Source organism: Hemitrygon akajei, chromosome 6 (genome assembly GCF_048418815.1).
Source record: "Hemitrygon akajei chromosome 6, sHemAka1.3, whole genome shotgun sequence".
NCBI classification, from domain to species: domain Eukaryota; kingdom Metazoa; phylum Chordata; class Chondrichthyes; order Myliobatiformes; family Dasyatidae; genus Hemitrygon; species Hemitrygon akajei.
Window position 1 is genome coordinate 188,644,667 of NC_133129.1, and position 23,510 is coordinate 188,668,176.

Below are 23,510 nucleotides of genomic sequence, written 5' to 3' on the forward strand. Positions count from 1 at the left end.
CAAAGGTGACACACCAAATTTGTTTAGCCTCCTGAGGAAGTAGAGGCGCTCAAGAGCTTTCTTGGCCAAGCTGTTGTCGATAAATAACAGTCTAAGGTAGGTGTCTTTACTGTCCAGATGCTCTAAAGATGAGAGTAGAGTCAGGGAGATGGCATCTGAAGCAAACCTACTGTAGCGGTAGGCGAATTGCAGTGGGTTAAGATTGTCTGGGATGTTTGTTGTTGATATGTGCCATGACCAGCCTCTTGAAGCACTTTATCATGGTGGATGTCATAGCCATTGGTTGGTAGTCATTAAGGCACATTAACCAGGCTAATAGCTTGGTCTAAAAAGTCTTTGACAAGGTCCCGCATGGGAGGTTAGTTAGGAAGATTCAGTCGCTAGTTATACTGGAGAGGTAGTAAATTGGATTAGACATTGGCTCAATGGAAGAAGCCAGAGAGTGGTAGTGAAGGATTGCTACTCCAAGTGGAGGCCTGTGACTAGTGGTGTGCCACAGGGATCAGTGCTGGATCCATTGTTATTTGTCATCTATATCAATTATCTGGATGATAATGTGGCAAATTGGATCAGCAAATTTGCTGATGATACAAAGATTAGAGGTGTAGTAGACAGTGAGGAAGGTTTTCAAAGCTTGCAGAGGGATTTGGACCAGTTGGAGGAATGGGCTGAAAAATGGCAGATGGAGTTTAATGCGGACAAGTGTGAGGTATTGCACTTCAGAAGGGCAAACCAAGGTAGAACATACAAGGTAAATGGTAGGACACTGAGGAGTGCAGTAGAACAGAGGGATCTGGGAGTACAGATACACAATTCCCTAAAAGTGGCGGCACAAGTAGATAGGGTCGGAAAGAGAGCCTTTGGTACATTGGCCTTTATAAATCAAAGTATTGAGTATAAGAGTTGAAATGTAATGATGAGGTTGTATAAGACATTAGTGAGACCAAATTTGGAGTATTGTGTGCAATTTTGGTCACCTAATTACAGGAAGGATATTAATAAGGTTGAAAGAGTGCAGAGAAGGTTTACAAGGATGTTGCCGGGACTTGAGAAACTGAGTTACAGAGAAAGGTTGAATAGGTTAGGACTTTATTCCCCAGAGCGTAGGAGAATGAGGGGTGATTTGATAGAGGTGTATAAAATTATGATGGATATAGATAGAGTGAATGCAAGCAGGCTTTTTCCACTGAGGCTAGGGGAGAAAAAACCAGAGGTCATGGGTTAAGGGTGAAGGGGGAAAAGTTTAAAGGGAACTTTAGGGGGAGCTTCTTCACACAGAGAGTGGTGGGAGTGTGGAATGAGCCGCCAGATGAAGTGGTGAATGTGGGCTCACTTTTGACATTTAAGAAAAACTTGGACAGGTATATGGATGAGAGGGGTTTGGAGGGATATGGCCCAAGTGCAGGTCAGTGGGACTAGGCAGAAAAATGGTTCGGCACAGCCAAAAAGGGCCAAAAGGTCTGTTTCTGTGCTGTAATGTTCTATGATTCTATGGTTCTAATAACAAAGTAGATTGTGAAGTCAAAAATCCATTCACTAGGGGACTATTTAATAGTCTTATTACAGAAGAGTAGAAGGTATCTTTGAACCTGGTGGACAGAAGAAAGAATATCAGGGATAGGTGTTTCTGATTATGCTGGCTGCTTTACTTAGGTTCAATGGAGAACAAATGAAGGAGATAAGCCACATTTAAGGTAGGCAGCCATACATGTAGAGAGGGAGATAAGAAATGAATGATATATGGAAGGGAAGTGGTTGTTGGAGAGAGAAGTGACCCCACAACTCTTACTCGGCCTGTACTCTAACTCCTGTCTCCATCTGGAGGGTCTGTCATGTACATTTTGGTGTTGCTCAGGGAGGCTGTCTTAGTCCCATACTCCTCTCCTTATGCATGTTCCTCTTAAGAGACAACATTAGAGAGCATAAACTTGATGTCCACAGTTATGCAGATGACACAGAATTGTAAATAGCAGTTGAGCCTGATGATAATAACACTCTATCTTCTCTGACTTCTGATATATCTGCAATAAACAAATGGATAAGCAGTAATTTCCAAAGCTAAATGAAAATAAAACGGAAATACTTTTGGTTGGTCCCAAAACCAAAAGAAATTAAGTGCTTGATAACTTGGGAACTTTGGCTCCTCTTAAAAAAATCAAAAGTAACTAGCCTGGATGTTATCCTTGATTCAGATGGATCAAGATGGATTTTTCATTTTCCACATAAAGAAAATGACCAGGGCAGCATTTCTACACATAAGAAATCTAAGAATCAGAATCAGGTTTATTATCACTGGCATGTGACATGAAATTTGTTAACTTAGCAGCAGCAATTCAATACATAATCTAGCAGAGAAAAAAATAATAAATAAACAACTAAATCAATTACATATATTGAATACATTAAAAACCGTGCAAAAACAGAAATACTATATATTTTAAAAAGTGAGGTAGTGTCCAAAGATTCAATGTCTATTTAGGAATCAGATGGCAGAGGGGAAGAAGCTGTTCCTGAATCACTGAATGTGTGCCTTCAGGCTTCTGTACCTCCTACCTGATGGTAACAGTGAGAAAAGGGCATGCCCCAGCTGCTGGAGGTCCTTAATAATGGGCACTGCCTTTCTGAGACACCATTCCCTAAAGATGTCCTGGGTACTTTGTAGGCTAGTACCCAAGATAGAGCTGACTAGATTTACAACCTTCTGCTCCTTCTTTCGGTCCTGTGCAGTAGCCCCTCCATATCAGACAGTGATGCAGCCTGTCAGAATGCTCTCTACACTACATCTATATACATTTTTGAATGTATTTGATGACATGTCAAATCTCTTCAAACTCCTAATAAAGTATAGCCGCTGTCTTGCCTTCTTTATAATTACATCAATATGTTGGGACCAGGTTAGATCCTCAGAGATCTTGACACCCAGGAACTTGAAGCTGCTCACTCTCTCCACTTCTGATCGTTCTGAGGATCGATATGTGTTCCTTCATCTTACCCTTCCTGAAGTCCACAATCAGCTCTTTCATCTTACTGATGTTGAGTGCCAGGTTGTTGCTGAGGCACCGCTCCACTAGTTGGCATATCTCACTCCTATATGCCCTCTTTTCACCATCTGAATTATGGTATTAAATGCTAAGCTATAGTCGATGAACAGCACCTTGACATGGGTGTTTGCATTGTCCAGGTGGTCTAAAGCCATGGAGAGAGCCATTGAGATTGTGTCTGCCATTGACCTCTTGTGGCAAATTGCACATGGGCCCAGGTCCTTGCTGAGGCAGGAGTTCAGTCTAGTCATGACCAACCTCTCAAAGCATTTCATCACTCGATGTGAGTGCTACTGGGTGATAGTCATTAAGGCAGCTCACATTATTCTTCTTAGACACTGGTATAATTGTTGACTTTTTGAAGCAAGTGGGAACTTCCGCCTGTAGCAGTGAAAGGTTGAAAATGTCCTTGAATATTTCCGCTAGTTGGCTGGCACAGGTTTTCAGAGCCTTACCAAGTACTTGCCAGATTATTTCTGTTTCTGTCACGTAATGATGTTGAAAAACTAATTAATGCATTTATATTATAGACGAGATTACTGCAATGCATTTTTTATTGGCCTTCTATAGCAATCAATTGACAAACTTCAACTCATGCTGCTGCTAGACATTTAACTAAACCCAGGATAAGGGAAAATATCACTCCTGTCCTAGCTTCTTGACATGTCTCTGTACCTTTTAGAATTGATTTTAAAATTCTCTTACTTGTTTTAAAGCTCTCAATAGTATTGAACCAGAGTACATCACAAAATCTCTTTTGTTTTATAATCCTGCTCGAGCTCCCAGATCTTTTTCCAGCAGTATCTTAAATTTAAACGATGTCCCTCAAAAGATAATTGACAGGTTGTGGCAACCCACTTCCTAGCGCACTCGAACCGGCTCACAAATAGCCAGCGCGCCGGCACAAAGGCCAGTCCCAAAAGGGCGCCAGGTCTGCTTCACCAACAAAGGGAAAAGCCTGCGGGGGATTGTGAGTACGTGCCCCTACAGCATCCGCGCCCGGGGAGGGCGGGATCAGGGAGGCTTTAAAGCAAGGCTGTGAAGTTCGAATAAAATCTTTCTTTAACTGCAGTTTACCGACTCCGTGTCGTTATTTTAGCGCTGCGTGTAGCACACCGCTACAAGGTCACCTTTTTTGAACTACGCTCCTAAACTGTGGAAATCAATACCTAAAACTATAAGGGATGCAGACTCTGTTGACACTTTTAAACGCCAACTCAATACCTATTTATTTAACCCTGCTTTTAACTAATATCTTTTTGTCTCAATAATAATAATAATACACCGTTCATCAGCAACTTTGTGGGCTGCAGGAATTTGTATCAGTTTTCCTCTTAAATATACTCCTTTTGTTGAACTACTTTCGCTGCAATCTGCAACATGTAAATTTCCTCTTAATGAACTACAAAATTACATCAATGATCTTCAGATCTCACACTCAATGGTTAAATGTAGTCTCTTAAAGCATGGTACCTTTAAGGGTCAATGCCAAGGCTAAGAACAAGGCCGAAAACGCAGCAGGAGAGGTGGAATTCAAATCAGACTGAGGAGCAGGGGCATGTTACCATCTTGTTGGCAAATATCGTTGCGGGCAGTCGAGTGAGCCAGGAGTAGAGTGGAGGCTTAAGGGCTTTGGCTCAACGGGCTTCGGCGGAACCGGGCGAGGCGAGGAAGACCAGAGCTGCAGAGCTCTGACAGCTAGTTGCTTGGTAAGTATCGGTAAGTAGTCCTGCTTCCTTTTACACTTATAACTTTAAAAGTATTGTTAAATAGTGTGATAGTTAGCTGTATTGGGGCAAAGGGTTCTTGCATAACTAATACTAGTACATTAAATTAACTATATAGCATGGAGCAGGTGATGTGTTACTGCTGCGAGATGTGGGAACCGGTAGACCCCATTGAGGGACACGGCGACTACATTTGCAGCAAGTGTTTGTTGCTCGAGGAACTCCAGCTTCATATTGATGAGCTGCAGTCCGAGCTTCAGACACTGCGACACATCAGGGAGGGGGAGAGTTACCTGGACTCTGTGTACCAGGAGATAGCCACACCTAATAGATTAACTAATGTAGATTGCAGTCAAGCACAGGATGGTGTGGCTATGAGTGAGGCAAGTAGGGGAATCCAGGAGGTAGGGCTGGAGGAGATGCAGGCCTTGCTCTTGTCCAACAGATTCGAGGCTTTAACTCCCTGTGAGGGCAGGAGCGGGGACTGTGGGGAGGATGAGCAACCTGCCCATAGCACCGTGGAGTGGGGGGCCATTCCAGAGGGGGGAGTCAATAGAAATGTTGTAGTAATAGGGGACAGTATCGTCAAGGGGGTAGATAGGGTTCTCTGCAACCGAGAGCGAGAGTCCCGAAGGCTATGTTGCCTGCCTGGTGCCAGGTTTAAGGATATCTCTTCTGGGCTGGAGAGAAACTTGCAGTGGGAGGGGGAGGATCCAGTTGTCTTAGTACACGTCGGTATTAATGACATAGATAGGACAAGGAAGAAGGTTCTGTTACAGGAATATGAGCAGCTAGGGGTCAAATTAAAAAACAGAACCTCAAGGGTAATAATTTCTGGATTATTACCTGAGCCACGAGCAAATTTGGCTAGGTTAAATAAAATTAGGGAGTTAAATGCGTGGCTCAAAGACTGGTGTGGGAGAAGTGGGTTTTGCTTCTTGGGACACTGGCACCAGTACTGGGACAGGAGAGAACTGTTCCAGAGGGACGGGCTTCACCTGAACCGGGCTGGGGTTAGTGTCCTGGCGAATCATATAACTAGGGCTGCAGAGAGGTCTTTAAACTAACTAGTGGGGGGGAGGATTCTAGAGAGCAAATAATTAAAAAGACAATGGAGAAGGTAATTGATGTAGGTAAAAGTGGAGGAATAAAAAGACAGAGTGTGTCAGGAGGGGAAAGAATGTACGGAGATAAGCGTAAAGTTGTACAAAAGGAAAAGGTAGGAAATAAGTGTCAAACATATTTGAAAGTCCTTTATTTGAATGCACGTAGTATTAGGAATAAAATTGATGAGTTGACAGTACAAATAATTACGTATGGTTATGATATTGTGGCAATTACGGGAACATGGCTGCAGGGTGACCAGGACTGGGAATTAAACATACAAGGGTATTCGACAATTAGGAGAGACAGGCAAGAAGGAAAAGGAGGTGGGGTGGCTATGTTAATAAAGCAAGAAATCACTGCAATAAAGCAAAATGATATTGGCTCAAAGGATCAGGATAACGAAACAATTTGGGTAGAAATAAGAAATAGTAAAGGGAAAAAAGCAGTGGTGGGAGTAGTCTATAGGCCTCCAAACAGCTGTAACTCAGTTGGTCGGAGCATAAATCAGGAAATAGTTGGGGCTTGTAATAAGGGAACAGCTATAATTATGGGGGATTTTAACTTTCATATTGACTGGACTAATCAAGTTGGACACGGCAGCCTTGAAGAAGAGTTTATTGAGTGTATTCGGGATGGGTTCCTTGAACAATACGTTACTGAGCCGACAAGGGGGCAAGCAGTCTTAGATCTGGTCCTGTGTAATGAGACAGGACTAATAAAAAATGTCCTAGTAAAGGATCCCCTTGGAATGAGTGACCATAACATGGTCGAATTCCATATTCAATTAGAGGATGAGAGGGTTGGATCTCAAACAAGTGTACTGAGCTTAAATAAAGGAGACTATGATGGTATGAGAGCAGAATTGCTTAAGATGGATTGGGAAAATAGATTAAAGGGTAGATCGGTACTTGAACAGTGGTGTATATTTAAGGAGTTATTTTACAACTATCAAGAAAAATATATTCCACTGAAGAAAAAAGGGTGAAAAAGAAAAAATAGTTATCCGTGGCTAAGTAAAGAAATAAAGCAAAGTATACGACTAAAAAGAAAGTTATATAAGGTAGCTAAATCTAGTGGGAAGATTGAAGATCGAGAAGCTTTTAAAGATCAGCAGCAAATAACAGAAAGATTGATTAAGAAGGGGAAGATAGATTATGAAAGTAAATTGGTGAAAAACATAAAAGCAGATAGTAAGAGTTTTTATAGTTACATAAAAAGAAAAAGGGTGGCTAAAGTAAATGTTGGTCCTCTAGAAGATGAGACCGGGAAATTAATGGTAGGGGACATGGAGATGGCGGAAACGCTGAACAAATATTTTGTATCAGTTTTTACAGTAGAGGACACTCAAAATATCCCAACACTGGATAAACAGGGGGCTCTAGGGGGAGAGAAGCTAACTACAATTCAAATCACCAAGGAAACGGTACTTGATAAATTAATGGGACTGAAGGTGGATAAATCCCCTGGACCGGATGGCTTGCATCCTAGGGTCGGAGAGGAATTTTCCAGATTTTTTCTCCTCAATTGGCAACTCGTTTTTTTTTCCCCGGGTGATCACATGGGTTTGGGCGGGATGAATAATAAAATAAAATGGGCGGCATGGTGCCCTGTTGGTTGGCACTGTTGCCTTGTGGGATTCGGTGAAAACTAGAGTTAAGATTGGATCAGCCATGATCTTGTTGAATGGCGGAGCAGGCTTGAGGGGCCGATTGGCCTACTCCTGCTCCTATCTCTTATGTTCTTATGTAATATACAGTCACTTGAAAATAAGACTGATGATCTTGGGGCAATGCTGCTGTATCAGAGGCAGATCTCAATTGTGTGTTGCATTGGGACTAGGTTAACAGTGAACACTCCGTTCACACAGCTCCCTAACCGGAAGGTTTAATGATTTTCAGAATGGATTCAACCTCAAATTCTGGTAAGAAAAGAGGAGACTGCATATGCTGTTTAGTCAATTCTCATTACATTGACTTTGAGGTTATGTCGACTTCTTGTTCCCCTGATTTAGAACAGCTAATGATTAAATGATTCTACTTGCCTTGGGAGATCTCATCCATGATCCTGACTACAGGTTACATATCACCAGAAGCCGATTAGACTTGGAAACTGCACGATGCTGTCTGTAAACAAGAAATGACCCAATGCAACGCATTTCAAGTCGACAAGTCACTTTTTATTGTCATTTCGACCATAACTGCTGGTACAGTACACAGTAAAAAATGAATCAACGTTTTTCAGGACCATGGTGCTACATTGAACAATACAAAAACTACACTGAACTACATAAAATAACACAAAAAACTACACTAGACTACACTAGACTAGTGCACAAAACAGTGCAGGCATTACAATAAATAATAAATAAGACTATAGGCACAGTAGTTGGTGTCAGTCCAGACTCTGGGTATTGAGGAGTCTGATGGCTTGGGGGAAGAAACTGTTACAAAGTCTGGTCGTGAGAGTCTGAATGCTTCAGTGCCTTTTCCCAGATGGCAGGAGGGAGAAGAGTTTGTATGAGGGGTGCTTGGGGTTCTTCATAATGCTGTTTGCTTTGCAGATGCAGCGTGTGGTGTAAATGTCTGTAATGGCGGGAAGAGAGACCCCGATGATCTTCTCAGCTGACATCACTATCCGCTGCAGGGTCTTGCAATCCGAGATGGTGTGATTTCCAAACCAGGCAAAGATGCAGCTGCTCAGGATGCTCTCAATCCAACCTCTGTAGAATGTGGTGAGGATGGGGGGTGGGAGATGGACTTTCCTCAGTCTTCACAGAAAGAAGAGACGCTGCTGGGTTTTCTTTGCTATGGAGCTGGTGTTGAGGAACCAGGTGAACACCAAGAAATTTGGTGCTCTTAACAATCTCTACCGAAGAGCCGTCAATGTGGAGAATGGTCACTCCATGCCCTCCTTAAGTCAACAACCATCTCTTTTGTTCACATTCAGAGACAGGTTGTTGGTTCTGCACTAGTCCGATAGCCGCTGTACCTCCTCTCTGTATGCTGACTCGTCATTCTTGCTGATGAGACCCACCATGGTCGTGTCATCGGCAAACTTGATGATGTGGTTCGAGCTGTGTGTTGCAGCACAGTCATGGGTCAGCAGAGTGAACAGCAGTGGACTGAGCACACAGCCCTGGGGGGGTTCCTGTGCTCAGTGTGATGGTGCTGGAGATGCTGCTTTCGATCCGGACTGACTGGGGTCTCCCAGTCAGGAAGTCTAGGAACCAATTGCAGAGGGAGGTGTTCAAGCCCAGTAGGCTCAGCTTTCCAATCAGTTTCTGAGGAATGATTGTGTTGATTGCTGAACTGAAGTCTACGAACAGCATTCGAATGTACGTGTCTTTTTTGTCCAGGTGGGTTAGGGCCAGATGGAGGGTGATGGCAATGATGTCATCAAATTACCGTCGGTGATTTTAACCAATCCTGTTCAAAGAAAACCCTGCCCAATTATAGCACATAACCTGTTACACTGCCACACCTATGATAAAGAATGTCTATCGCGACCGCATGTTGGTAAGTCAGATAACTTGGCTGTCTTCCTACTACCTGCATACAGATAGAGCCTAAAGAGCATTCAGTCCAGACAGAGTATCTGGTTGAGTACTGAAGACTTGTGCTGACCAACTGGGATGTGTATTCACGGATATCTTGAAATTTTTGCTCCAGCAGTGTGTTGTACCCAACTGTTTTCAAGCAGGCTTCAATCGTACCAGTGTCCAAGAAGAGTGTGGTAATCTGTCTAAATGACTATTGCCCAGTGGCACTTACATCCAGAGTGCTGAAGTGTTTTGAGAGGCTGGTGTTGATGCATATCAGCTCCTGTCTGAGTGGTGATTTGGATCCACTCCAATTTGTCTACTGAAGTAGCGGTCTACAGTAGATGCTATTTTGTTGGCTTTTCATACAACCCTGGAACATCCGGACAGCAAAGATGCATACATCAGGATGCTTTTTATCAATTGGAGCTTGGTATTTAACACTACAATCCCCTCAAAACTAATCAGTAAACTTCAAGACATGAGTCTCAACGAGACATGGGCTATCTCATTGGCTTTTCATACAACCCTAGAAAATCCGGACAGCAAAGGTGCATACATTAGGTTGCATTTTATCAATTGGAGCTTGGTATTTAACACTATCATCCCCTCAAAACTAATCAGTAAACTCCAAGACATGGGCCTCAATACCTTCTTGTGCAATTGGCTCATGGATTTCCTCACTTGATGACCCCAGTCAGTTATGGATTGGCAAATACCTCTCCATCACAATTTCCATCAACATAGGAGTACTGCAGGTATGTGTACTTAGCCCCCTAATCTACTCGCATTACACCTATGACTGTGTGGCTAAGGTTAGCTCCAACACCATATACAAGTTTGCTAATGACACCTCTGCTGTGGGGTAAATGGGGTGATGAATCAGCATACAGGAGGGAGATTGAAAACTTGGATGAGTGGTGTAATAACAACGTCTCATGCAATGTCAAGGAACTGATTGTAGATTTCAAGGTAGAGAAATCAGATATTCATGAAACAGTACTCATCGGAGGGTCAGAGGTGGAGAGGGTCACAATACAGGCCCTTCGGCCCACAATGCTGTGCTGAACATGTACTAACTTCCGAAATTACCTAGGGTTACCCATAGCCCTCTATTTTTCTGAGCCCCATACACCTTTCCAGGAGTCTCTTAAAAGACCCTATCGTATTTGCCTCCACCACCATCACCAGCAGTGCATTCCACGCACTCACCACCCTCTGTGTAAAAAAACTTAACCCTGACATCTCTGTACCTTCTTCCAAGCACCTTAAAACTGTGCCTGCTCATGTTAGCCATTTCAGCCCTGGGAAAAAGCCCCTGACTATCCATATGATCAATGCTTCTCTTCATCTTATACATCTCTGTCAGGCCACCTCTCATTCTCCATCACTCCAAGGAGAAAAGGCCAAATTCACTCAACCTATTTTCATAGGGCATGCTCCCCAATCCAGACAACATCCTTGTAAATCTCTTCTGCACCTTTTCTATTATTTCCACATTCTTCCTGTAGTGAGGTGACCAGAACTGAGCACAGTACTCCAAGTAAGGTCTGACCAGGGTCCTATATAGATGCAACATTACCATTTGGCTCTTAAACTCAATCCCATGGTTGATGAAGGCCAATGCAACATATGCCTTCCTAACCACACAGTCAACAGCAGCTTTGAGTGTCCTATGGACTTGGACCCTAAGATCCCGCTAATCCTCCACACTGCCCAAGAGTCATACTTTTAATACTATATTCTGCCTCATATTTGACCTACCAAAATGAACCACCTCACACTTATCCAGTTTGAACTCTATTTGCCACTTCAGCCCAGTTTTGCATCCTATCAATGTCCAGCTGTAACCTTTGACAGCCCTCCACACTATCTACAACACCCCCCATTTTTGTGTCATCAGCAGATTTACTAACCCATCCCTCCACTTCCTCATCCAGGTCATTTATAAAAATCACGAAGAGGAGGGGACCCATAACAGATCCCTGAGACACACCACTAGTCACTGACCTCCATGCAGAATATGACCCATCGACATCACTCTTTGCCTTCTGTGGGCAAGCCAGTTCTGGATCCACAAAGCAAAGTCCCCTTGGATCCCATGCCTCCTTACTTTCTCAATAAACCTTGCATGGGGTACCTTATCAAATGCCTTGCTGAAATCCACATACACTACGTCTACTGCTCTACCTTCATCAATGTGTTTAGTCACATCCTCAAAAAATTCAATCAGGCTTGTAAGGCACAACCTGCCTTTGACAAAGCCATGCTGACTATTTCTAATCACACTATGCCTCTCCAAATGTTCATAGATCCTGCCTCTCAGGATCTTCTCCATCAACTTACCAACCACTGAAGTAGGACTCACTGGTCTATAATTTCCTGGGCTATCTCTACTCCCTTTCTTGAATAAGGGAACAACACCTGCAAGCTTCCAATCTTCAGGAACCTCTCCCGTCCCCATTGATGATGCAAAGATCATTGCCAGAGGTTCAGCAATCTTCTCCCTTGCCTCCCACAGTAGCCTGGGGTACATCTCATCCAGTCCTGGCGACTTATCCAACTTGATGCTTTCCAAAACCTCCAGCACATCCTCTTTCTTAATGTCTATATGCTCAAGCTTTTCAATTGGCTGTAAGTCATCCCTGCAATCGCCAAGATTCTTTTCCATAGTGAATACTGAAGCAGAGTATTCATTAAGTACCTCTGCTATCTCCTCCAGTTCCATACACATTTTTCCACTTTCACACTTGATTGGTTCTATTGTCCTATGTCTTATCCTCTTGCTCTTCACATACTTGTAGAATGTCTTGGGGTTTCCCTTAATCCTCCTCGCCAAGGCCTTCTCATGGCTCCTTTTGGCTCTCCTAATTTCATTCTGAAGATCCTTCCTGCTAGCCTTATAATCTTCTAGATCTCGATCATTACCTAGTTATTTGAATATTTCATAAGCTTTTCTTTTCTTGACTCAATTTTCAACAGCCTTTGTATACCACAGTTCCTGTACCCTACCATCCTTTCCCTGTCTCATTGGAATGTACCTATGAAGAACGCCATGCAAATATCCCCATAACATTTGCCACATTCCTGCCATAATTTCCCTGAGAACATCTGTTCCCAATTTATGCTTCCAAGTTCCTGCTTGATAGCTTCGTATTTCACTTTACTCCAATTAAACACTTTCCAAACTTGTCTGTTCCTATCTCTCTTCAAATCTATGGTAAAGGAGATAGAATTGTGATCACAATCTCCAAAATGCTCTCCCACTGAGAGACCTGACACCTGACCAGGTTCATTTCCCAATACCAGATCAAGTACAGCCTCTCTTATAGGCTTATCTACATATTGTCAGGAAACCTTCCTGAACACACCTAACAAATTCCACCCCATCTAAACACCTCACTCTAGGGAGATGCCAATCAATATTTGGGAAATTTAAATCTCCCACCACAACCCTGTTATTTTTACACATTTCTGGAATCTGTCTCGCTATCTGCTCCTCAATGTCCCTGTTACTACTGGGTGGTCTATAAAAAACACCCAGTATTTATTGACCCCTTCTTGTTACAGCAATGCCCTTGAATGGAAAATCTTACCAGAAGAAATGGATATGGTCCGGTCCATCACAGGTAAAGCCCTCAGCACCATGGAGCACATCTACATGAAGCATTGTCACAGGAATACAGCAACCATCATGGGGGATGCCCACCACCCAGGGCATGCTCTTTTCTCACTGCTGCCATCAGGAAGAAGGTTCAGAAGCCTCAGGACTCACACTACCATGGCTAGGGACAGTTATTACCCCTCAAACCTCATACTCTTGAACCAAAGGAGAAGAAGATCCAGAGATGACGGCAGTGGGAAGGAGGAGATCCAGAGACGAGGATAGGGGCAAGGTGGCGATCTATAGGTGCAAGTAGGGGGAAGGAGATCCAAAGTCGAGGGTAGAAGGAGATCCAAAGATGACAGTAGAGGGGAGGAGATTTAGAGATGAGGGAATACGGAAGGAGCTCCGGAGACTACGGGAAGGGGGCAACCCACCATCAGGGGAGGGAGGGTGATAGGAGACCTGAAGGGATGAGTGAGTTGGGAAGAGGGAGACCCAGGGACACTGGGGGACAGAAAAAGGATCAATATAGAGAAAGGTGAGGGGAGAGGGTGAAATGCAGCAATTCAAATGTGGGTGGGTGAAGTGACCCAGGAACAGCAGTGGTGGGGAAAGAGGGTGACCCAGAGACGTGGTAGGAGTGGTGGTAAGCAAAGGAGGTGGGAAGGGGCGACACAGAAATGGGCTGAGGGAGATGGGACAGGGGTAACCCAGAGACAGGGGTGGGGGGGTGATTGAGGATATGGAAGGGGGCAAGGTTAACCTGGTGATGGAAGCTGTGAAGCTGAGGGAAGTGGGTGACTTAATTGAATTTTTGGAGGATGTGACTAAACACATTGATGAAGATAGAGCAGTAGATGTCGTGTATATGGATTTCAGCAATGTATTTGATAAGGTACCCCATGCAAGGCTTATAAGGAAAGTAAGGAGGAACAGTATCCAAGGGGACACTGCTCTGTGGGTCCAGAACTGGCTTGCCCACAGAAGGCAAAGAGTGGTTGTAGACGGGTCATATTCTGCCTGGAGGGACCCTCAGGGATCTGTGCCTCAGGATCTGTTCTGGGAACCCTACTCTTCATGATTTTTATAAATGACCTGGATGAAGCAGTGGAGGGATGGGTTAGTAAATTTGCTGATGACACAAAGGTTGGAGGTGTTGTGGATCATGTGGAGGGCTGTCAGAGGCTACAGCTGGACATTGATAGGATGCAAAACTGGGCTGAGAAATGATAGGTGGAGTTCAACCCAGTTTAGTGTGAGGTGGTTCCTTTTGGTAGGTCAAATAGGATGGCAGAATATAGTACTAACAGTAAGACTCTTGACTGTGGAAGATCAGAGGGATCTTGGGGTCCAAGTCCATAGGACACTCAAAGCTGCTGCCTTGGTCAGACCCCACTTGAAGTACTGTGCTCAGTTCTGGTCGCCTCACTACAGGAAGGATGTGGAAACCGTAGAGTGAACTCGGCCTTTTTTCCTTGGAGCAATAGAGGATGAGAGGTGATCTGATAAAGATGTATAAGATGATGAGAGGCATTGATCCCATGGATAGTGAGAGGCTTTTTCCCAGGGCTGAAATGGCTAGCACAAGAGGGCACAGTTTTAAGGTGCTTGGAAGTAGGTACAGAGGAGACATCAGGGGTAAGTGTTTTATGCATGTAATGGCTTCTCTGTAATGTTAACTGCTAAGGCTAATGTAATGGTTTCTCTGTAATGTTAACTGCTGAGGTTATGGTTTTTCTATAGCAGTAATGTTTGGGTTATAACTACTGATAACGGGTAGTGAACCAATGGGAGAAATGTTATTCTTTCTTGTATGTCTGGAAGCGGGGTTTTTCGTGGGCTTTTGGTGGAGGAGAGTGAGGAGGAAGGATGAGTGTGAAGAGTGCTCGGTGAACACTGGATGGCGTATATGGGAATTCGAGGGTCCGGAGGTTGGCGACATTTCAGCGGAGGTCATTTACGGAGGAACACCTGATGTGTGAGCTCCGAAGATTTTTGTACATGAACTATTTAATAAAAGTGGCGCCTTTTCCTTTTATATTTTGTTTCTCTACCAACCACATAGCAAAGTAAGAGATATAAAGTGTACTGTAATCATTTAATCGCATATTGTGTACTGTCTTATATTTTGTATTGGGGGTTTGTACTGGGGTACATTACACAGCATCCACCCAAACTTGAATACCCTGTTCAGCGGGGCCGAAAGCTGATTTCCCTAGACGAACATGAGCGGCAAGCCAGGTGGGCTACACGCAGAGTGGTGAATACATGGAATGAGCTGCCGGTGATGGCGGTGGAGGCAGATATGATAGGATCTTTTAAGAGACTCCTGGACAGGTATACGGAGCTCAGAAAAATAGAGGGCTATGGGTAACCCTCGTTAATTTCTCAGGTAAGGACAAGTTTGGCACAACTTTGTGGGCCGAAGGGCATGTATTGTGCTGTAGGCTTTCTATGTTACAGCTGGAGGGGGTGAGGAGAGGAAGAGTGAAACCCAGACTGAGCAGGGGAATGGGTCACCCAGTAGACAGGGGAGGGCAGAAGGGAGTGATATAGTGTAGGAGGAAGGGGGTAAAGGGGTGACAGACATTGGGAGAATAGGAGCAACCCAGAGATGTGGGGTGAGGGAGGCATCCCAGAGACGTGTTTGAGGAAACTGAGCAACCCAGAGAAGGGACAGAGGAGCAGGGTGTGAAGCCACCTAAAGACTGTTGAGAGGGGAGACCCAGAGAAGGGGGAAATCATGAGATGGGGAGAGCAGATGGGGATTACGGGAGGCGTGGGGAATAGCAAGACCTAGAGTGTGGATGATGAAGGGTCTCGACCTGAAATGTCAACAACTTATTCTGGAGAAGTGATGTCAAAGATTTCAATTCGTCAATACCCATAAAAATTTGACAATTCTGAGCAGAAGTTTCAGAGCAATTCAAAGACAAGGTTGGACTGTTGCCCTTATGCACAAGTTAATTAAGTTTGAATGAAGAACGAGTGTAACTTATCAGAGACTAGTTGATCAGTGATGTCACTTCATCCAGAGTGGTGACCATTCAGAAACCATCACTATAGGGGGAGTCGGAGATGAACAGCAAGGATGGATTTAAAGGAAGCTGAGTGAACAGAGGTAAAGAAGGGACCAGAGGGCAAGAATGGCCACTCTACAGTACAATAAGCGTGTGCAGAGGCAGCAAGGACAAGAGACACAAGATTTAAAATAGAACTGATTTATTTATGACATATCTACAGTATTTACCACCAATGCAATTAAAGGCTAGTGTCATCAGAACAAACCCCTCCTGTGCCCAGTGACCAGGGTTCAGCTCCAGCTGTGATGAACAGCAGAAATAACTGCATAATCTGGCACCAACATTCACTGTTAAATTTGCAACTGGGCTCACCAAATGCAATGTTAAAAATTAACATAGTTATTTAAACTACCTCCCCGTGTGAACATTGGTGTTTGAACAAGTGGGTTGACCAAGTAAACCACTTTGCAGCCTCTCAGTGTGAACTCACTATTGCCTCACAAGTTGGGATAACTGAATGAATCCTTTTCCAGTCTGAGCAGATAAATGGCCTTTTTAGTGCGAACTAGAAAACTTCATTTCAGATACAAAGCAGATGCACAATTCAAGCTGGGATGAGATATGCCTTATTTTCCAAGGATCAACAACTGATATACTGCGGTTACACACACTTCAAGCAGTTGAGCATCTGATCTCTAATGAAGATATGCTGGAATATTCTAAGGACCCTGGTGTTCACTTCTTCAATAACTTGGAGACAATTTACAAGATTTAGCTACAGGTTGCTTCATCCAAATCTGACATGTGGCCGGGTTCTCCTTACTATGACTGGTGTGGTATCTATCTAGAATGCTATCTAATATCTGAAACGGCACATTCAAAGATCAATGGTATTCAAGTGCTCGTGATCTGACATTCACAGAACTCATGAGTTGTGTTTGATATTGTTGTACACAAATCCTTTGCCTTTTCTGTCCGGTAAAAGTTTTCAAAAGATATCAATGGGTGAAAGGCTATAAATACCACTGGACGAGACATGCCCAGGCATAATCCCTGAAGAAGATGGTAGAGTTTGCCATTGAAACATTGTTACAATTGACAACAGGGCCCAGCTGGAAACCAGAGAAGAGTTTATTCATCCAACTAATGGTTCCCTATTCTGCTTTCAGATTTTAGAGGACAGTGGTGTAACGCGCTATAATGGCTTCTCTGTAGTGTTTCACTGCTAAGGCTAATGAATTGGCTTCTCTGTAATATTCACTGCTGAGGTAATGGTTTCGCTATAGCAGCAATGTTTGGGTTATGGCTGGAGAAAACAGGACTGTTGTATGCATGTTAGCCAATCAGGATTTTGTTGCTCTCTTGTGAATCAGGAAGTAAATTTTTTGCGGGCTTTTGCCGGGGAGAGATGAGGACAGAAGACACGAATGGAGAGATCGTAGACTGCCAGACGGGGTGGACTCGGAGCGAGGGTCCAAAGGGCGGTGATGATCGAAGGTCAATGGTGAACGATCAATTTATCAGTGAGGTCCAACTTTGCGCAACAGGCTGTTTAATAAGATTGGGCCCTTTTTTTCCTTTTATTTCTTTTCTCTACTATATAGTCAAAGTAAGAATTATAAAGTTTAACTGCATATTGTGTACTGTTTATTATTTCGGGGTACTGATTTGTAATAGGGACACATCATGCAGCATCCACCCAAACAAGATTTCTTGAATTTGGCTGGGCCAGGAGGCTATCATCCCCCATATTAAGCTGCTAGCCCAAGCGAGAGTTACAGTGGTATATTCTAACAAGCCAGTTGTGTGAGACACAGCCCTTTAAAAGCAGTGAAAATGACCCATAACGTTGAAATGAGCAAGAATAAGGAGATTAACTACCAATGTCCTTCTTTCTCAGCCCAGAAATTTGAGGCACAAAGAACACATTAGACATAATTGCAATCATCTCATCTTGTGGGGCTAAGGAGAGGAAGAAAGGATCAGCCATGATTGAACAGTGGAGCAGACTCAATGGGCTAAATGGCTTAATTCTGCACCTTTGCCTTATGGTCTTCTTCAGCCTGCAGAAAGTCATGCAGGAAATTCAAGGGAAACCTATTCACCCACAGTGTGGTGACTGTTTGGATCCCATCACACAGGGAGAGCAAGCTGTGAACAGCAGAGATGGATTCAAAAGGACTGTTTTGGAACAGAAACACTGGCAGGCACCAACTGGGCTGAGTTGACTTCATACTGTACACTGGGTGTGTTGCAGATTCACTAAGACATTGTTTAAAATAAAACTGATTTATTTGTCACAGATCCTTAATATTAAACTCCTGTGCTTCCCATGCTTAGTGACCAGGGTCAGAAATGGGTGTAATAAGCAGCAACAATAATTGCACAGCTCAACACCAACAGCCACTTTTGAACTTGCCTCTGCTTTCAGCAACCACGATGGTGAAATATCCAGCAGGCCACTTATTTAAACTTTTTCCCTGGTGTGAGTTCGTCGATGTGTCACAAGGTTGGATGACTGAGTAAATGCTTTCCCACATTCAGAGCATGTGAACGGCCTCTCCCCAGTGTGAACTCGCTGATGCAGCCTCAGTTCAGATGATCGAGGAAATCCCTTCCCACAGTCGGAGCAGGTAAACGGCATTTCGCCAGTGTGAACTGACTGATGTGCCAGTAGCTGAGATGACCGAGTGAATCCCTTCCCACAGTCTGAGCAGGTGAATGGCCTCTCTTCGGTGTGAACCGACTGGTGTGTCTGTAGGTGGGACGACTGAGTGAATCCCTTCCCACATTCAGAGCAGATGTACGGCCTCTTCCCAGTGTGAACTGACTGGTGTGTCCGAAGGTTGCTTAACTGAGTGAATCCCTTCCCACACACAGAACAGATGAATGGCCTCTCTCCTGTGTGAACTCGCTGGTGTCTCTGCAGGTTTGATGACCGAGCAAATGCCTTTCCACAGTCTGAGCAGGTGAATGGCCTCTCCCCAGTGTGAATTCGCTGGTGTATCATTAAGTGACATAAATGAGTAAAACCCTTCCCACAATCTGAGCAGATGAATGGTATCTCCCCAGTGTGGTGTGCCATTAGGTCAGATGATCGAGAAAATCCCTTCCCACCGTCTGAGCTGGTGAACAGCCTCTCCCCAGTGTGAACTAACTGATGTGCCTGTACGTGGGACGACAAAGTGAATCCCTTCCCACATTCAGAGCAGATCGGGTGACTGAGTGCATCTCCTCGCATACATGGAACAGTTAGCACTCTCTCTCCCATAACAACTCACTGGTATGTCTATAGGTGGGATGAGTGAGTGAATCTCTTCCCACGTACTGAGCAAGTGAACAGCCTCTCAATGCTGTGAATTTTCTGATGTATTTTAAGCTTGAACAACAGAATGAATCACTTCCTGCAGTGAGAGCAAGTGAACTTTTTCACTGTGGTGTGAACTTGATGTATCTTCAGGCTGGATGACTGCGTAGATACCCTCCTACGCACAGTACAGGTAAATGGCCTCTCCCCATTGTGAACTCACTGGTGTAGGTCAGCATTACTGCACTGAGACCAGGTGAATGACATCTCTGTGCTATCAATTCTCTGGCAATCCATCAAGTCAGATATCAGACATAGTGAATCCCTTGTACAATCAATGCAGCTGAAGAACTGATCTCCAGTGAACAAATGCTGGTGTGTTCTCAGCACCTCAGTTCCAATGGAATTCACTGAGTTACAACAGAAAACTTCATTTCAGACACAAAGCATGTTTCCAGCTGAGATGAGATACTTCTTTATCTCCAAGGATCAACAACAGATATATTGCTATTACAAAGGAAATATCTGGTCATTCCTTAAATATCTGGACAGAGGCAGCAAAATTGACTTCTTGTGATTGAGATTCCTGTACGCAAATTCTTTGCTGTTTCTAACCTGTAAAAAGATTTGCAAAAGTCATCAATGGGTGAAGGACAATATTTCATATGAGGTAATTTTAGTCTCTACTGTAAGCTCTGATTTCACATTGTTACAGCAAGGTTCAACCCAAATTGGAGAAACTTATCTTCTAACTAGACACAGTGCAGGCACCCAGACTGATCTCAAATTCTCTGTTTTTATCTGTGTCATCTGCTCATCTTCAATAGGCCCGTCCTTGACTGTCGTGATGAGGCCATGCTCATCTTGGAAGAATAACACCTTATATTCTGTCCGGGTAGCCTCTACCCTGATGGTATGAAAATCGATTTCTCGAACTTTTGGTAATGGCCCCACTCCCCCGACTTCTCCTTGACCAGTCGCCATCCCCTTTTCCCTCTTTCAGCTTATCTCCTTGCCTGCCCATCACCTCCCTCTGGTACTCCTCCCCTTTTTCTTTCTTCATGGCTTTCTATCCCCACTTTGCAGACTCCCCCTTCTCCAGCCTGTATCTCTTACACCAATCAACTTCCCTGCTATTTACTTCATGCCTCCCCCTCCTGGTTTCACCTATCACCTTGTTTTTCTCTCTGCCCTCCCCCACCTTTTAAATCTACTCATTTTTTCCTCCAATCCTGTCAAAGGGTCTCTGCCCGAAACATCAACTGTACTTTTTTCAATATATGCTGCCTAGTCTGCTGAGTTACTCCAGTATTTTGTGTGTGTTACACAAAGGGGAGGGCACTAGTTTTTCTCACTGGAGTGTGGCAATTTTCTGATGTGAAAGCTATAGGTTACTTGTTACCCCGGTCAACAGACCCAACCAGTTCCCCTGCATCATCAGCTTCCTCTGTCTGGCAGAACTGATCCTGGTATGAGTCCCAGCTATGCCTACCTTTTTGTTGGATACATGGAACAATTCATGTTTCAAGCCTACACCAGCATCGCTTCACAACTCTTCCTACACTGCACTGACGTCTGCATTGTTACTGCTTTTTACACCCATGCTGAGCTTGTCAATTTCATCAACTTTGCCTCCAACTTCTACCCTACCTTCAAATTTACTTGGTCAATTTCTGACACCTCTCTCCCCTTTCTCGATTTCTATGTCTCCATCTCTAGGGCCAATCTATCTACTGATATCTTTTACAAACTCACTGACTCTCATAAATATCTTAACACCCTGTCACTTGTAAAAATGCCATTCTCTTTTCTCAGTTTGTCCAACTCTGGCAGACCTGCTCACTGGATGAGGCTTTTCATTCCAAAACAACTGAAATGTCATCCTATTTCAAAAAAATGGGCTTCCCTTCCTCCATCATCAACACTGCCCTCACCCGCATCTCTTCCATTCCGTGCACATCTGCCCTCATCCCATCTTCCTGCTGCCACACCAGGGATAGAGTTTCTTTTGTCCTCACCTACCACCCCACAAGCCCCTTCTTCCAGCACATAATTCTCCATAACCTCTGCCATCTCCAATGGGATCCCACTACAAAGCACATCTTTCCCTTCCACCTATTCCCCACAGTGATCACACCCTGCGCAAAACCCTTGTTCAATCATCCCTCCACTGATCTCCCTTCAGGCACTTATCCTTGCAAGCAGAACAAGTGCCACACCTATCTCTATACCTCCTCCATCACTATCAATTGGGACACCACAGTTCTTTCAGGTGAAGCGACACTTCACTGTGAACCTGTTGGGGTCATCTACTGTATCCAGTGCTCCCGACATGGCAACCTCTTTTTATCAATGAGACCTAACATAGATTGAGACCACTTCATTAAGCATTTTCACTTTGTCTGCCACAAAAAGCAGTATTTCCCAATGGCCACCAATTTCAATTCTACTTCCCATTCTGACGTGTCAGTCCACGACCCTCTCTACTGTTACAATGAGCACACACTTAGGTTGTGTGGTGAACTACATATACCTGTCTGGACTGCTCCTGTGGCTCCTCCCACAGACCCCTGCTGACTGCTCCTGTGGCTCCTCCCACAGACCCCTGTATAAAGGCGATTGAGGCCTGAGCCTGGCCTCATTCTCCAGGATGTAGTGTTGTTCATTCTTCCGGTCAATAAAAGCCGATATCTCGCTTCTTACGTCTCAGAGTGAGTTATTGATGGTGCATCAGGTTGGAAGAACAACACCTTATGTTACATCTGGATAGCCTCCAAACCGATGGCATGAACATTGATTTAACTTCCTGAAACAACCCCCTCCTTCACCATTCCCCATTCTTGTTTCCCTCTCATACCTTCTCTTCTTACCTGCCCATCATCCCCCTCTGGTGCTCCCTCCCCTTTCTTCCATGATCTCTGTCCTCTCCTATCAGATATTCCTTTCTCCAACCTTTTCTCTCTCACCAATCATATTTCCAGTTCTGTACTTCATGGGCCCTCCACTCCCGTTTCACCTGTCACCTGCCACGTTGTACTTCTTCCTCTCCTCCCCCAAAGTTGTATTCTACTCACCCCCCCCCCCCCACCGCTTTCCAGTCCTGATGAAGGTCTCGAAAGGAAACGTCCGCTATTTACTCTTTTCCATAGATGCCGAGCTTCTCCAGCATTTTGTATGTGTTACTTGACATTTTCATTGACTGGAAGGTAAACTCTTCATTCGCGATCAACTCGGAACTGTAATTTTGTTCCGAGTTCTTAATCCTTGGATTTAGATAGCTGGAGCTCGGCAGTGTTTGGCACAGCCATTCCCTCCGCCTGCGCTTCTAAACACGCCGTACAGACTAGCGTGTTGGGTAAAGGGACTAAATGTCACCCTTGGCCGCCTCAAAACCCCGAAAACTACTCATTTATCCGTCAGGAACCCAGTGCTGCGCATGCGCCGAAGAAATGGCGCCAGCACCTTTGCTCATCAGCGGAAAGCTCTCCGGGGGCCGGGTAGGATCATGGAGCTGAGAGAGAAGAAAAAAAATCGGGACTGTCCCGGTTTTGCGGGGCCATAGTATGTCCGGAGCTCGCAGCAATTGTCCCTCAGTTGCGGTGCGGACACAGTTGAAACCCTTCCCTACCCGGAACCCACTCCTACCTGCTACCGATCATCCAGAGGCTTTCGTCCACTAAGCGCATGCGCGATTTTAGAAATTATCTCTGACCCTTACGCCTGCGTGTTTGATCGCTGGGTCACTAACGTTGCAGCAGCAGGTCAATGCAATACATAAATACATATAGAAAAGACTTAATTATAGTAAATATATGCGTGTTTGTCTGTGTGTATGTGTGTTTGTTAAATACATAGATTCAAAGTCGGGAAGAAGCTGTTCCTGAATCGCTGAGCATGTGCCTTCAGGCTTCTGTACCTCCTACCTGACGGTAACAGTGAGAAAAGGGCACGACTTGGGGGGTCCTTGATGATGGAAGACGCTTTTCTGAGACACTGCACCTTGAAGATGTCTTGATAACTATGGAGGCCAATACCCATGATGGAGCTGACTAATTTTACAATGCTCTGCAGATCGCTATGATTCTGTGCAGTAACCCCCCCCCCCAACCAGATGGTGATGATGCCTGTAAGAATGCTATCCACGGTACATCTGTAGAAAT

At 44.4% G+C, this 23,510-nt stretch overlaps 1 protein-coding gene across 2 annotated transcripts; it reads right to left on the reverse strand.

The window, feature by feature from the left end:
- Nucleotides 1-15,587: 15,587 nt before the first annotated feature.
- LOC140729785 (uncharacterized) lies at nucleotides 15,588-23,028 on the reverse strand. Of its 2 annotated transcripts, none has more exons than XM_073050002.1 (2): nucleotides 22,996-23,028; nucleotides 15,588-19,965 (listed from the first exon to the last, which is right to left on the reverse strand). In XM_073050002.1, the coding sequence occupies exon 2, from the start codon at nucleotides 19,312-19,314 to the stop codon at nucleotides 18,511-18,513; it is 804 nt and encodes a 267-aa protein (XP_072906103.1). In that variant the 5' UTR covers nucleotides 19,315-19,965; nucleotides 22,996-23,028; the 3' UTR covers nucleotides 15,588-18,510. The 2 variants fall into 2 exon arrangements, with proteins under 2 accessions (XP_072906103.1, XP_072906104.1); XM_073050003.1 differs by having other exon boundaries at nucleotides 22,813-23,014.
- Nucleotides 23,029-23,510: the final 482 nt, after the last annotated feature.

Bases quoted from the DNA above. Each gene is read 5' to 3' on its own strand.
- LOC140729785 (XM_073050002.1), bottom strand. From the start codon at position 19,314: ATGGGAGAGAGAGTGCTAACTGTTCCATGTATGCGAGGAGATGCACTC.